This window comes from Cervus canadensis, chromosome 24 (assembly GCF_019320065.1).
Source record: "Cervus canadensis isolate Bull #8, Minnesota chromosome 24, ASM1932006v1, whole genome shotgun sequence".
In the NCBI taxonomy this organism is placed as follows: Eukaryota; Metazoa; Chordata; class Mammalia; order Artiodactyla; family Cervidae; genus Cervus; species Cervus canadensis.
The window spans coordinates 36336056-36352850 of NC_057409.1; the positions used below are offsets into that span (position 1 = coordinate 36336056).

Below are 16795 nucleotides of genomic sequence, written 5' to 3' on the forward strand. Positions count from 1 at the left end.
CTGGCATTTTGAGTGCAGCACTTTCATAGCATCATCTTTCGCTATTTGAAACAGCTCAGCTAGAATTCCATCACTTCCACTAGTTTTGTTTGTAATGATGCTTCCTAAGGCCCACTTGACTTCACATACCAGGATGTCTGCCTCTAGGTGAGTGATCACACCATTGTGATTATCTGGGTCATGATGATCTTTTTTGTATAGTTCTTCTGTGTATTCTTGCCACCTCTTCTTAATTTGTTCTGCTTCTGTTAGGTCTGTACCATTTCTGTCCTTTATTTTGCCCATCTTTGCAGGAAATGTTCCCTTGCTATTTCTAATCTTCTTAAAGAGATCTCTAGTCTTTCCCATTCTATTGTTTTCCTCTATTTCTTTGCATTGGTCACTGAGGAAGGCTTTCTTATCTCTCCTTGCTATTCTTTGGAACTCTGCATTCAAATGGGTATATCTTTCCTTTTCTCCTTTGCCTTTTGCTTCTCTTCTTTTCACAGCTATTTGTAAGGCCTTCTCTAATATTCTTGAAGAGATCTCTAGTCTTTCCCATTCTATTGATTGCAAAAGCTCTCTTCAGAAGACCCATGTCTTTCTACATCAATAGGGAAATAAGACATGTGAGTGAATAGGGATGGAAGTAGGAAGGTTTGAAATCCTCTCTTCGGAGTGAGAGACGGAACACTACGGCCACTTAGAGTAAGCTTTCTGGCAGTATTGAGGACCCACATGAGGTTAGTGCTCATGCATTTATAGCAGAATCTTCTGCTTTTTTGTGTATTAGCTTTACTGCAAGGGTTTTGCTTCTTCCTGGCTTTTGCCAAGAAGTTTAAGGTATTTTCAGAATAACTCATAATATGGTGGCCATAATCACTAAAATGTCCATCAGATTTTAAACCCTCTAATTTCTTCTTAAGTGAAGAAACAACTTATAAATAATGCAGTCATCAAAAATCCTGCAGTTGGAAGTCTAATTGCAAAGTTCTAAGTGCAGTGTCTTGCCTGAAACGCGTTGTGAAGAGAAAAGGAAAGATGAAATACTTTGGTAAGTTTTCAGCACAGCGTTATATGAAGTTAAATTCGGGTGTGATTTAAATCCTAGTACAACTCCTTAAGTCTTTGTGGTCTAGGCAAGTTGTATTATCTCTCTCAGAAGTACTTTCTTCTTGGTAAGATGTGAGTAATATGAGTAGGTACCTCATAGAGTTGTTATGAAGATAATACCAATAAAGGGCTTAGAATATTTCCTGGCAAAGCAAGCTTTCATTAAAGTTAGCTACTCCAGCTGACCTATGAACGGCACAGGTTTGAATGGCACAGGTCCATTTACACGTGGATTTTTTTCAATAAATACATTGGAAAAATTTCTGAAGATTTTAAGACAACTTAAATAGTGCAGACGAACTGTGTAGCTGAGAAATATGAAAAAAATGAGAAAATGTATATCATGAATGCATAAAATGTGTAGATACTTGTCTATTTTATCATTTACTACCAGAAAGTATATATACATTTATTATAAAAAGTTAAATTTATCAAAATTTATGCACACAGACGCAGGATGCCATTGATTACGCTCGGCTACCATAAAGTAATCACACTGCTGTTTCTTTTTTGTCAATGCACCAGTCATTTTACCTGTAAATTTCTTTTTCACGTAATCTTTTCATTTTGAAAAACATTGATACACACTATTTGTCTCACTGAGCAAATATATATTGATTGCCTTCTGAAGGTTGTATGCTCAAATGTAACTTGATAGACATGACTCTGGAAATACTATAAGGTCCTAGCAACACAAAGAGAGTGATACTACTTGTTATCACTCTGACTTTCCCAGATGTATCCAAAGTGGAATTAGTATCATTTACTATTCAAAGCCAACCACTACCACTTTCACATCAAAATTGTTTATATATGTATATCTGTGGCTGATTCATGTTGAGGTTTGACAGAAAACAACAAAATTCTGTAAAGCGATTATCCTTCAATTAAAAAATAATTTAAAAAATACTCTTGCCTTTAGCCCTATTCTGGGTACTATAAAAAGTGAATCAAATAGACATATTTTCCATCCCCTTGGAAATCTACACTTGCTGTGTTTATGAATTTCATATTGCTGCTGCTGCTGCTGCTAAGTCACTTCAGTCGTGTCCGACTCTGTGCGACCCCATAGACGGCAGCCCACCAGGCTCCCCTGTCCCTGGGATTCTCTAGGCAAGAACACTGGAGTGGGTTGCCATTTCCTGCTCCGTAATTTCATGTTAAATTACAACAAAAATGACAGTAGTATTACCCAGATTGCCTGTAGACTTCAGAATGTTAAATATTATTTGACATTTAACCATGAAAAATATAGAAAATTGGTATAATATTTTCCAATGGGAGAAAAAGATTCTTCTAAAATATTTACTTATTTAATAACATATACATGCATATGTGTAGATATGTATGTATGTATTTTGATAGCAAAAAGATAATAGTCATTTTCAAAGCAAGTGCCATTTTAGAGGTTAAAGCATTTGCCTCCAATGCAGGAGACCCGGGTTAGATCACTGGGTTGGGAAGATCCCCTGGAGAAGGAAATGGTAACCCACTCCAGTATTCTTGCCTGGAGAATCCCATGGATGGAGGAGCCTGGTAGGCTACAGTCCACGGGGTCGCAAAGAGTCGGACACGACTGAGTGACTTCCCTTTCTTTCTTTCAAAGGTAGTTTACTAAAACTTCACTAGGTGGCGGTACGATTCTGCTTCTACAGGTATCTACAGCTCTGGTAAGAGCAGTATTGTTTTCCAAGTAGATGTGTGGTTCTGAGATTTCTGAGATGTTTCTTCTGATCTTCTTGTTTTATATAAATAAGTACCTTTGAATAATATTTTCATACTCAATCTAGATATGTATTCAGAGAAGAATGAATAATATATGCATGCTGAGTTGCTTCAGTTGTGTCTGTTTGTAACTCCATGGACTGTAGCCCACCAGGCTCCTCTGTCCATGGGATTCTCCAGGCAAGAATACAGGAGTGGGTTGCCATGCCCTTCTCTAGGGAGTTGTCCCTGCCCAGGGATCAAAGCCGTGTCTCTTATGTCTTCTGCATTGGCAGGCGGGTTCTTTACCATTATGGTTCCAATATTAAATTGAAATAGTAGACCTTTAAATATTGTATTATATGTGGCCAAATGTCATTTTTATGACCATATAATAATTCAGTTTCCTGATACCTGTTATCCTAGAATTTTGAACATTTTGGGCCTTTCTGACCACTTGGGCACATTTGACAAGATTTATTTTCTTTTTAGACTGGAGATCTACCATACTTAAGTTGCAGTAGTTCCAGGATTTTCATTTTATCTCATCCATACTCTCCAAAGTTGCTGTCCAGTCTTATGATTTTCCATGGAATGGACAATACAATAGTAAAATTCAGATATTAAATAATGATAATGTGTGTCATTGATTGATGTTCTCTGTATGCCAGGCACTGTGCTAAATGATTGTCTCTCCTTTTTTCATAGCAACTGCATATAATAAATGTTATATTTATCCTTATTTTACAGAAAAGGATATTGGAGCATGGAGCAATTTAGTTATATGCTCAAGATTTCATAAGTATTCTAGCTCTGAACCTACACTCTAGGTTTAGGTTCCAGAGCTAGTTTTACTGCCTCTAGCAAAACCCATTCACTAGTTTTATTACCCAGAAAGCCAAAGTAGATAGACTCTTTTTCTTTTCCCACCTCTTTCACCCATGGACAGTGAAGTGAAAATTCAGTGTTCTTTGCTGCTGCTAAGTCACTTCAGTCGTGTCCGACTCTGTGCGACCCCATAGATGGCAGCCCACCAGGCTCTCCCGTCCCTGGGATTCTCCAGGCAAGAACACTGGAGTGAATTGCCATTTCCTTCTCCAAGGCATGAAAGTGAAAAGTGAAAGTGAAGTCGCTCTGTCATGTCCAACTCTTCGCGACCCCATGGACTGCAGCCTACCAGGCTCCTCCATCCATGGGATTTTCCAGGCAAGAGTACTGGAGTGGGGTGCCATGGCCTTCTCCCGTTCTTTTCTAACGCAAGCTTTAGTTATTTCCTGTGTGGTATATGCTCTTCTAAGAGGACAAAGTATTAGAGAAAAAAAATAGGAGAGGTAAAAAATAACACTTCTTCCTTACATTTCTCCAAAAAGGGACTATTTAGTTCTTTGACCTTGAGTGTGGATTGTGTGCATGCGTGCCAAGTCACTTAAGTCGTGTCTGACTCTTGGCGACCCCATGGACTGTAGCCTGCCAGTTTCCTCTGTCCATGGGATACTCCAGGCAAGAGTACTGGAGTGGGTTGCCATGCCTTCCTCCCGGGGATCTTCCCGACCCAGGAATCAAACTTACGTCTCTTAAGTCTCCTGCACTAGCAGAAGGGTTCTTTACCACTGGTGTTACCTGGGAAGCCCAAGTGTGGGGTTAATTAACTGTGAAATCAGGTAGTAAACCTAAATTGTTATAGTTTATCCTTGAGTCACGCTGTTTAAATGAAATGCTGGGCTCAGTAACTTCTCCAGGGTGTGTTCCAATTCGATAATTCTGTGTTTTTAAGAATTGTATTATTCAGAACTCAGAAAGAGATGCTATCTGATCCACTTTGCAACTTTAGGGGAAAATGCTAGCTGCAGTAGTATCTATGAGTGACTAGTAATGAGTATTAAAAAGTACTGCTGTGAGCATGCCGATCATTCACCAAAGGCACCTTGCTAATAACACGTGGTACAATTATTAGCTACCATAATTTCTGAAAGCATGATGCATTGTCTGCAGTGAAGAGCAAAGACCAAGTCTGTTTGGTAACACTCAGCTCAATGCCAAGAATATGTAAATATTTACTCTTTATCGCCAAAGAGTAAATGTGCTGTCGCAGGCATTAATTCCTTCAAACCTGTGGACCTGAATGCACTGAAGCAAGGATTTTCTAAATGAGCCCATCCTGCTCTGAAATTTAACTTTAGCTTCTAGAAGCTCTTAGCATTTCCATCGAAGCAGCTCTCTTACGAGATAATTGGGCTTAGTGATCTTGATTCTGTTGTAAATAGTGCATAAATTCCTAAATCTGGGCTTCCCTGGTGGCTCAGTGGTAAAGAATCCGCCTGCCAGTGCAGAAGACACGGGTTCAATCCCTGATCCAGGAAGATCCCACATGCCTCGAAGCATCTAAGCCCTTGCACCACAGCTACTGAGCTAGTGCTCTAGAACCTGCAAGCTGCGACTATTGAGTCCATGTGCCCCAACTAAGAAGCCTCCTTGCCAATAGCCCGTGCTCTGCAACAATGAAGCCACTGCAACAAGAAGCTTGTGCACTACAACTAGAGAAAAGCCCAAGCAGCAACAAAGACCCAGCACAGCCAAAAATAAATACATAAATAAACAACCAGCTTTTAAAAATTCTTAAATGTGCCATCACATGCTGTGGAGGGGGTGTGCAAAAGTATATTGAGACTTGTCAGCTTCTTCCTTATTTTCCAAATGAAGTGTCATAGGTAGTGTCGTTGATCTACACCAAGACTAAGCTAAAAATTCCATTTCAGGGGTTTTCATGGAATATACTCATCTGTTTTCAATGTGTAGGAGGGTATTGCTCCACTATTTTGTTTCCTATTCCCCTTTTAGATTTTTCTGTGAGTAAATTCGGATGTGTGGGGTGGGAGTGGGAAACTTTGTGCTGACTAAAAGGTAGACATTTGGCTTTGTTAAATATAAATGAATAGGAAGGGAGATTGAAAAAGTAAGGGAAAGTCTGAGAAAGGAAGAAAGTTTTGGTGTAACCTGTCACTTTTTGAATTAGAGGCCAACAAAAGTCCATGTAGTCAAAGCTATGGTTTTTCCATTAATTATGTACGGAAACCATCACCAACTCGATGGACATGAGTTTGAGCAAACTCCAGGAGTAGTAAAGGACAGGGAAGCCTGGCGTGCTGCAGTCCATGGGGTCTCAAAGAGTCGGATACAACTGAGTGACTGAACAACAAGTATAAATGTATTTTTTAAATATACAGTTTTTAAGCTTTATTTATTTATTTGTTAAAATTTTTTGGCTGTGCTGTGTCTGTGTTTCTGCATGGGCTTTTCTCTAGTTGTGGTAAGCAGGGGCTGGGACACATGGGCTTAGTTGTCCCAAGGCATGTGGGATCTCTCTGGGTCAGGGACCGAACCCATGTCTCCTGCGTTGGCAGGTGGATTCTTTACCACTTAGCCACCAGAGAAGCCCTTAATGTCTAATAATATTTTTGATATTGTCCTTCTAGCTTGTTTCTTTATTCCAATACAGAGAAGCAGGAAATGTGCATACTTAATTTAATTAGTAGTTCTTCATGGATTTAGATTCTGGAGGAGAACAGATATTTTCAACAGCTATACCTAAAGGACTGTACCACACAATGGTACTCACCCTTAGTCATGCTGTTCTTCCAAAAGTTCCCTAAATAGTCTAAATTTTTTAACGTAAAATATGAGATGTTATTTTGTATTTATCGACCTTTGCATCTTGTCTTTTGGTACAAGTTTTCTTAGCAATGAAATATAACATTAGCTGTGTAGTTAACGTGCATCTTTTTTGAAGGGAAAACAACCCCAGTAATTCCACGTCTGTTTTGCTCTAAAGATCTTTTATCATATAATTTTTGATATGCTGTGACTCAAAATATGCTCTTCTCCTTCACTCGTCTTTTCCTTTCATTTCCTTTAAACTCAAGACGGTGCAGCATAAGCTGGCAGAATTAAAAACATCCATATGTGTAGCCAGAGCCTTTGTGGACAGCTGTCTCCAGCTGCACAGAGCGAAACGTCTGGACCATGCCACTGCTGCCATGGCGAAATACTGGTATGCATGCTACGGTAATGAAAATGTGGTGTTTGCACAGGCTGTCATGGAATTCTTCCAAAGTGAAACTCAGCCTTGAAGGTCTTAAAGGAAGAATGCTGAGTAAATGAAAACTAGCAGTAAGGACCAGTTTTTAAAAAAATGCTGAACGTTCCCATTAAACCTATTTATAATGTGCTAAAACTTTACCCAAGTTACTTTTTAACTTTTAGCTTACCCTTGAAAAGTAAATATTAAATATGATGACTAATTCGTTATTTCAAGTAGTAGTTCAATCTCAAATTAGCTGAAGAGTGGCGGTAGAGTAAGATAACAAAAGAACAGTAATAGCTGCAATTCTGTCACTACATAACTGCAATTAAATTTAATTATTTCTGGGCCAACATTTTGATATCTGTGAAATGAGTAGATTGCACAAGATTTTTCTGTCTAAGAGGTTTTCTAGACCTCAGAAAAAATTTCTGAAGTTTTGACTGGCCAATCAAAAGTTGTACATGCTCTATGAAGCAAAAGAAAAAAAAAATGTTCTGTAAGACAACTTTCAGGGACTTCCCTGGCCATCCAGTGGCTAAGACTCTGGGTTTCCACTGCAGGGGTCTCAGGTTTGATCCCTGGTTGGGGAAGTAAGATCCTGCATACCTCATGGTATGGCCAAAACCACAAACCAAAACAAACAAAAAAATTTTTTGTTTTCATTAAACATGATTAGCAATGTTATCAAAGATGAGTTAATTGAAAAAAGACCCCCCCCAGGCCTTTTGTGTATTTTAAGATGCAAGAACATAGTTTAAATCAGATTCTGAAAGTGGGTTTTGTTTCCTCTTTTAAAAACAAAACATTCTCACATCTCATTAGCCCAAAAATAACCTGGAAAAAATTCCTGTTGTTATTCATTAACTTGTGTTCACTTCAGTGAGAAGTAGAATGAGGAAATATGCAGAATAGTGGTTTATGTAATGACTCCAAAATAATAAACTTGCCAGCTTGAAAAGTCATGTGGAATTACTAGGAATTAGCATTTTGGCAGAGGATACTTTACATTTACATTTATAGCAAGTTTTTTAACTAGGGGAAATAGTGTAAAATTTTTAGATATTTTTGGAAAAATACATTTAGATAGCTGGTGGCCTTATTGTTCTTTGAAAACACCAGGTTTATAGACATACTGGTATTTCATATTGGAGAAGAGGAAGCAACTACTTATAATCCAGCAAATATTTCACTAAAATACTTGTCAAAGACAAAAATGTGTAGAATTCCAAATATCACTGCCCCCTGAATCTTGTCTGTTAATCATTATATCGTTACTGTATTTCTCAGGAACATCTTGACCTGTCCTATGGCTTGAGTTAAAAATTATTTTTTATACGAAAATGGGTCTATGCTTACCTTTGTTTTATATTTCCCACTGTTGAAAGTAAGTTGAAAAGATTTTGAACTAACCAGTTATTTTACGGATTTTAACAGTAGTGAAAATTGTGATTAGATCAGAAAAGAATATATTTTTCAAGCACCTCATATTAATATACATATACTTCAGAAATAATAATTCCCCAATAATCTTTAATAAGTGTCCTAGATGATAGTATGTGCTTTAATAGAGGTCTATCCTCTTAGGTTTTCACTTTTACTTTCAGTTTATTTCTGAAAACCCTAAACCATGTTTTTACAGTTAAAAATTCAGAATTGCAACCTTTGCATAGGAAGTGATATATTTGAAGAAAACAAATACATATTACACAAGGCAAAAGAAAATAGGTGACTATATAATTTTTCTGCTAACATATCACACAGAGAATCTGAATAAATTAGACCAGAGTCAAGTTTTTACTATATTCTTTTTAGGCTTAAAGTAGCCAACACCTAACAAATAGTCTAAATTTTCTACATTTTGTCTCTAGACTTAACGGAAACCCAGCCAGAAATATAGTTGATGAAGAAAGTATTCATTATGTGAAAATACTCTTGAGATCTATTTTACATATAATTTATATCAATCTTCTCTGGTTGACTGATATGCCTATTTTTAATTGTTTGATAAATGTATGCATTTAAACAGCCATTTGTTTTCTGGTTGTAAAGCATCTCATGAAAATTCATTTTAAATATTCCTTTTCTGCTTTTTATTTTGGACATCTAGGACATCTGATTTGCAAAACAGAGTAGCTTATGACTGTTTGCAGCTGCATGGAGGTTGGGGATACATGTGGGAGTATCCCATTGCAAAGTAAGTAGGCCTGTTGTATTATGCTTTTCTGGGTGGTGTGAAGAAAAAGGAAAACTCCTTTACCTGTCTTTTTTACACTGAGTATAGAGGGAAAGGAGGTGCAAAATCTTTGCATTTTTCAACTGCCTATGGAGTGTGTTCAGGTAGATAGAAACAACTTCATGTTATCAGCTTACCACTAGGATTTAATCATTTTTTTAAAAAGTGAACATATACTTTAGCATACAAGATATTAAATTTAAATAAATATATAATATACTAAAGCTTTATTTGAATCATTATTCAGAAAGATTAGTATCATTTTTATAGTCTAATAGTATTTTACTATAATTGTTTATGTTTATTCAGTTTTTTTTCTAGTTTTTTACTGTGACAAACAATGCTTCAATAAACACTTTCATACGTTTATCTTAGATACATGTGTTTTTTATTATAACAGGACAAAGTCCCAAAAGTAGTACTGCTAGTTCAAAAGTATGCATATTTTACATTTTAATGCATTTCCAGATCATTTCCTCCAGTTTGAAGCAACTCGTACTCACATGAACAAAGACTGAAGATGACTTATCCTCTTAAGTTATGTGCTTGGTTGTTTAAGTTGTGTTCGACTCTTTGCGACCCCATGGACTATATAGCCTGCCAGGCTCTTCTGTCGATGGGATTCTCTAGGCAAGAATACTAGAGTGGGTAGCCATTCCCTTCTCCAGGGGATCTTTCTGACCCAAGGGATTGAATTCAGGTCTCCTGCATTTCAGGCTTATTCTTCACTGTCTGAGTTACCGGGGAAGCCCTTAATTTGCACGGACTATTACTTATTTTGTTTTATTTTATTTTACTGTTGTTAAGGGCACTTAACATGAGATCCACCCTCCTCACGGAATTTTACATGTACCGTACAGTCTTGTTAACTCTAGGCACATGCTATGCAGCAGATCTCTGGAACTTATTCATCTTGCTTGACTGAAACTTTATGCTCATTGGTTAGTAACCTCCCATTTCTCCCTCTCCTTAGCGCCTGGCAGCCACCATTCCTTTTTGAGTCTATGAATCTGACTACCTTAGATACCTCATATAGGTGGGATCATGTTGTATTTGTCTTTCTGTGACTGGCTTATTTCACTTAGCAGAATGTCCTCAAGGTTCATCCAGGTGGTGACATATTGCAGAATTTCCTTCTGCTGACGACTGAATAGTATTCCATTGTATGTTATACCACAGTTTCTTTATACATTCATCTGTCCATGGACGTACAGGTTGATTCCACATCTTGGCTATTGTGAGTAATACTGCATTGAACAAGTGAGTGCCAGCATCACTTGGAGGTCTTGATTTCAATTCTTTTGTATAAATATCTAGAAGTGGGATTTCTGGGTCATAAGGTAGTTTTATTTAAATTTTTGAAGAACTTCTGTACTGTTTCATAGCAGCTGCTGTCACCACTTTGCATTCTAACAGCTGCTGCTGCTGCTGCTAGGTCGCTTCAGTCGTGTCCGACTCTGTGCGACCGCATAGACGGCAGCCCACCAGGCTCCCTCGTCCCTGGGATTGTCCAGGCAAGAACACTGGAGTGGGTTGCCATTTCCTTCTCCAGTGCATGAAAGTGAAAAGGTGAAAGTGAAGTCGCTCAGTCGAGTCCCAACTCTTTGCGACCCCATGGACTGCAGCCCACCAGGCTCCTCTGTCCATGGGATTTTCTAGGCAAGAGGACTGGAGTGGGGTGCCATGGCCTTCTCCGCTCTCTGACAGCAGTATGCCAGTATTGCAATTTCTTCATCACCTCAACAACATTTGTCTTTTGGCCTTTTAGCTCATAGACAGATGTGAGATGATATTTCATTGTGGTTGATTTACATTTTCCCTGGTGATTAGTGGTACAGCATTTTTTCATATACCTTTTGGTCATTTGTATGTCTTTGAAAATACCATTTTTTAAAAAATAAAAAAAAAATACATTACAGAAAAATTAACCTACATGTGAAGTCAATAAAAAATCTTAAATTTTTTTTATTGTTTATTTAGCTCTAAAAACAAATCAAAAAGTGTTATTTTTTTTCTAAGTAGAATTTGTATTTCCTTCAAATTAAAATAACTACAGCCTTTATATTGTATTACACGTGAATATTCTTGTTACCATTTTGAAGCAGTTCCAGTTTGTCAATAGGCAGCATCCTCTTCTGTGTTTCTTCCTCCATCTCCATAGGTTCTTCTTACCCTCTTCCTGTAGTCTTTGCCTTAATAATCCCTCCATGGCATTTCTCCTTCTCATTATAGAAAATATATTTTTCCTCTTATTTGGCAATATTTTCAGCTTATATAATTTTCCCAAGGAAGTTTTTGCTATATAGAGAGAAGTCCAATTTAGTTTTGAATCTGAGAATGAGAATGCTGTGAGCTTCTAAAAACTTCTTATAACATTAATCTAAATACAGAATATCTAAAAGGGAAACAGTATTAAACTAGTATCCAAACTTAGTTTCAAATTTATCATTTTGGCAAGCATAACTGAAGACATTTTATTTGCTTATAGTCCTTAATAAGGAAAATAAACATTGTATTCAAGTTATATTAAGAACAGAAGCTCCAGCATAGATGTAATTTACTACCCAGTAGCCACTGGGTAGCTCAGAAAGCTTTAATCACAGAGTATATATAATTTATAACTTTCTATAAAAACTCAACAAGTAGAGTATGTTCCTTCCTTTAGAATGTAGGCATGTTATTTCCTTTTCTGTATCAATCCTTGGACTTGGGTTTTGGTATATCCTTTCAGAACTGCTTCAAACAGGCCTTAAACAAAAGCAGATTTATATTTTTTTTAATCTTTGAATAGTCATGAAGTTGGAAGTAAACTGAGTTATGCTAGCACAAATTAAAGCATTGCTGGGATTTCTCCTGTGTGTTTTTATGTTTTAGTCACAATATTAACTCATCTTATTTATAATATCCACAGTGCTTAAGAAAGTAAAATAATAATGGGTGTTTGTATTTTTCCGCTAACTGTGCAGTTATAACTGCTTCTGGGAATGCAGACAATGTCATGGTTCAGTGATTGTCTAGTTTAGTTCTGTTCCTAAGAAAGGCATTTAGGTGAAGAAGAGTCAGCCATCTGCATGGTCCAGGATTAGAGTATAGCATACGTCTTGGTCTGCTTTCTCAGAGGCTATTCCATCAGATCAGGAGCAAGCAAAAATGGTATTTGAAATTTCTGGTTTCAATTTGAGAGACATACTTCCTTTCAGGAGTAACAATCCCCTTCTTGGCCAGGTTCTTAGTTTGAAGACTGTATGAACTTTTAAACCAGACTGTTTTTTTTCTCTCCAAAGACAAAGGGAAAGAACTTTTCATAAGATGATGAGAGAGTAGTGGATAATATAAAAAAAGCTAATTAGATACTTTAGGCAGTATGTGGATGAAGTATACAGATTTTGATATGATAGAAAAAAAAATCATTCTAGTGGTGTTTTTTATACCTTAAGGTTAAACTGTATTATTTGTGTGTTTGTAAACTCTGGGAGTTAGTGATGGACAGGGAGGCCTGGCATGCTGTGGTCTATGGGGTTGCGAAGAGTCAGACGTGACTGAGCCACTGAACTGAACTTATGCCCGTGCATGTTGCTGAGCCTTGGTTTCACAGATCAAGGAGATGCTTTTTTGTTTTATTTATTTTTTTCCTGTTTGTATAAAAATAAGTGGTTTTAAGTGTGAGTTTTCCTTTAGTCTTACTCATTCGGCTTGGGGCTATGAGAACAGATGCTTAAGTTTCAAGACCAGTTTGCTGGGAAGAACAGGGTGAGATAAAGAGCTTCATCCCTGTGTGGTTAAACATTCCTTCTGCTGCCTTCTGTATTTTAGTTGATGACTGAATTTAATTAATAACTTATAAAAGTCCTACTCGTCTCTGTCAATTACCTACTCCATTGGAACTTCTTTAATGTGAAAAAAATGTGCCCAACTCGGTCCAAAAAGATCCAAAAGCATTGAAATTGCTGAAGTAGGCTGAAATGCCAGATAGGTTCTCTAAATGAAAGTTCTGGATTTTGTGGGCAACAATGGAATTTTTCCAAAAGAAAAAATATATTTTGAAAACACAAATGTCTCTAGATTTCAAGTTTCATCAGAAAGTAGGTATTGAGACTCGAAAATTCCTTTGTAATACAGTAAATCAAATCAATAAATACTGAGTGCTCAAGTGAGGTACCATTGCAAGGTACCATGATGAACGTGAACAAGGAAAAGTTCAGAATTGATCATGTTCCTAGAGAGCCAGCACATTTAATTTGTCTCAAATTAAATAAAAAAAAAAAAAACAGTTTAAGGCTTAGAAATAAATGCCTTTGAATTTGCCTACTAGAAAACTGCAAAGCTCAATAAATAATCTTACATTTCTGGACCAATGAAAAATATTGATATAATTAAAAAGATATTGCCAAAGTGGCAAGATACCTACCTTTTCATTCCAGGTTGCCAATGATCTATTATGTGACCATTAAATAGCAACCATTAATTAGTATATGTATTAACTTTTCAGCACCTCAGTTCCTTTACCTGCAAAATTAATAATATTTACCCTCCCTAATTCCAGAGCTGAGAGGGTAAAATGAGATAAGATAAAAACAACTATATAGTGTTATGTTTGCTGTCATCACTACCAAAAGTAAACTCTTTTTTTATAGCAGTGTGCTCAGTCACTTGGTATTTTAAACTCCTACATTACTGGGGTGATTATTAATCATTTCCAAAAGTAAGTTACTTGTTAACTTTGTGAAGTAATAATTTTCTGAAGCATCAATTTATACTGCTGATGGCAGCAGTATTGGTGGGAATCTAAAGGATGTTAGAAAATATGTACTTTTCTCTTTTTTTTAAATAAAACCAGTACATTTCAACTTTTGGGGGGAAACATTAAAGGTAACAAACTATTAAGACATTGCATTCATTTCTAAATTTAAAATAGCACTTTTTTTAGGATTATATGTGCTGAATTTTACAAAATTAAAAGAAACATACTTAGAAATGTTATTTTGAATTTGTACTCTCTTCAAGCAAACTAAAATAAATCTATGCAAATGATCACTATCTGAATAGAATTTTATAATCATACCAATCTTGGATGAATGCCATACTGAAAAAAAGTAATTTATGAAGAACTTTTATTGTTTGAATTTCATTAAATGAACACTGTAAAGTAATTAATAGTTACCTGGTGAGACAAAATTTATAATTTCTAATATCCTTTGTTTATTCCTTTAATCATCTTCTTATTTATCCAGAGCTTTTGTGGATGCCCGTGTCCAGGCAATCTATGGTGGTACCAATGAAATAATGAAGGAGCTGATTGCAAGAGAGATCATCCATGACCAGTAGACATCTGCCCACATCCCGGAATCCTATTACAGCTAATCTGGTTTTAAATCTACTCGAGATAAAATACAACCCAGAAAGGGAGGGAACACTAAACAAGTTTTTATCTGTTCTCCATATAGAGGAAGATATCAAATGCAAATATAAGATTAACACCGTGGGGGGAGAAATCTTTGAATCCAAAGATCATAAAGTTTTCCAATATAAGGTTTAAACTGTTAATTTTTTGCATAGCTAAATGGCAAAGATTCTCTGATTCTAGAAGCCTTAATGTTTCATTTATCTCTAAAATTCTAAAAGAGTATAAATGCTTCAGTCTTTAAAATTGAGGCAGAAGTAATTTTTTATTATACTATCAAATTTTTTACGGCACATTGATTTTGAAAAAGAAGAATAAATATAATTGACAATGCAAAATAAGTTTAGATATCTTTTATTCCAAGTTCCCCAGAACAGTGTTTCTACCACCCTACCCCTAAACCTGTTTTTAAGTAATGAGACACTTTCTTCAGTCCAGAGCTTATGCCAAGTCCTTGTGAAATCTTGATGTGTGAAGCGCTGCTTAGGTTGAAGCAGGAAGCCTCCTACCTTAGGGCCTTAAAACCACTAGGACTCAGCTAAGCAAATCCCCACAAGAGAATTCCACTTGTTCCTTAAACCACTGACACCTGGGCTTTCAACAGATTTCCATCCCAGTTTAATTGCTAGGAGAGCACACCATTATCCTTAATAGTTTTAAGATATTAGTATATTTTATAGGTACCAAAACAATGACTTTTATTTGGGAGCAGTATAATTTTTTAATTAATTTAACAGATTTATACTTTGTGTTGTCATCTATAAGCCAGGCTGTTAAATTGATGAAAAATATGATTTCAAAAATTGGCAAGATCCATAAATTAATAAACAAGTTGTCATACAGTAAGAAGTAAATAAACAATAATTTCAAATCATGATAAAGGTAATAAAGGAAATGAAGTATTTTAAATAGGAAAATGAGGAAATGACATTTAATTTAATTATTACCAAAAAATAGGCCATTAATTTGTAAACTGCCAGCATCATTTTAGTACTTCTTTTCCTTTGCATGTATTGGTGAGACAAAGAATAAAGTAGTTTTTAAGTGGAAATAAATAGATGTATTCTCGTTCAACCTAGAAAATCTTGATATTTTATTTGGTGTTGTGGGTATTAAACATTGTTTTATGATGCGGTCGTTACAACTGGGTAGAGCAGAGAGAAGAGAGAATATTTTTATACCATTCTGTCCTAGTGTCTTACATAACTTTGATTTGCTCTTGGGTAGAACTTTGTATGATTGACAACTTGAGTTCTTGCTCAGTAAATCTTCTACAAAATGGGTGAATATAAATTCTTATTAGGTATTACTGTATTTGTTGCTTTCACCTCACACCAACTGCCAGGGAACAATAGAGACTTAGATCCAACACCCCACCCCAGCCCCAGCTCCTTTCCCAATCTTAAAGGAAACTAGATTTTAGGAATTACACATCTGTAGGATAACAGTAAAGTAACCTAACAGGAAATGCTTACTATGTAGAGCTGGACAAACCTAGATTTGAATGATGACTCTTACCATTTAGCAGCTATTGGACCTTGGGCAAATTCTGAGTCAGGATTCTTTCAGTTGCAAATGATAAGGAAATCCAATTCAGACTATCCTAAGCAAAAACTTGAGTGTGCTGGCTAAAATGAATTGTAGAGTAGTTCATAAAATCTAAAGAACTGTAGGGAGAAGCACTCCCACTCCAGTACTCTTGTCTGGAAAATCGCATGGATGGTAGGCTGCGGTCCACAGGGTCACTAAGAGTCGGACACGATTGAGCGACTTCACTTTCACTTTTCACTTTCATGCATTGGAGAAGGAAATGGCAACCCACTCCAGTGTTCTTGCCTGGAGAATCCCAGGGATGGGGGAGCCCGATGGGCTGCCGTCTATGGGGTCGCACAGAGTTGGACACTACTGAAGTGACTTAGCAGCAGAAGCAGAAGCAAAGAACTGTAGGCACTTAAGAGCCTGATTCTGGGATTTAGAACTGCCAGCACTTAGACTGTATCCGTTTATCTCTACTTTTCTTTACAAGTTGGCTCAATGGACACTGCAGAGAAATTTCAATACAGGGCCTGTAAAAATAACCTGGGGCTGCCCCTAGCCTACATCGTTCAGCACAATGTCGTCGTAAAGTGAGATTGACACTCATCAGGAACACAGACTGGGAGAAGCCATTCCTTAAGCAGGGAGTCAGTTCAGTTCAGTTCAAAAGGTCCCATGTATGCATTGCTGCATCCCGGGAGTAGGTTCTTGTAATTTGTATTTATCAGAAGGTAAAATGATTGTTAAG

General features: G+C 36.6%; 1 protein-coding gene across 1 annotated transcript in view; it reads left to right on the forward strand.

Annotated features, from left to right (window-relative positions):
* Positions 1-15594, forward strand: part of ACADL (acyl-CoA dehydrogenase long chain) — a 38828-nt gene extending 23234 nt beyond the window's left edge. Inside the window, exons 9-11 of the mRNA XM_043445377.1 lie at positions 6717-6844; positions 8985-9071; positions 14342-15594. Coding sequence (XP_043301312.1) covers positions 6717-6844; positions 8985-9071; positions 14342-14435 — 309 coding nt within the window. The 3' untranslated portion in view covers positions 14436-15594. The remainder of the gene's footprint in view (positions 1-6716; positions 6845-8984; positions 9072-14341) is intronic.
* The last annotated feature ends 1201 nt before the right edge of the window (positions 15595-16795 follow it).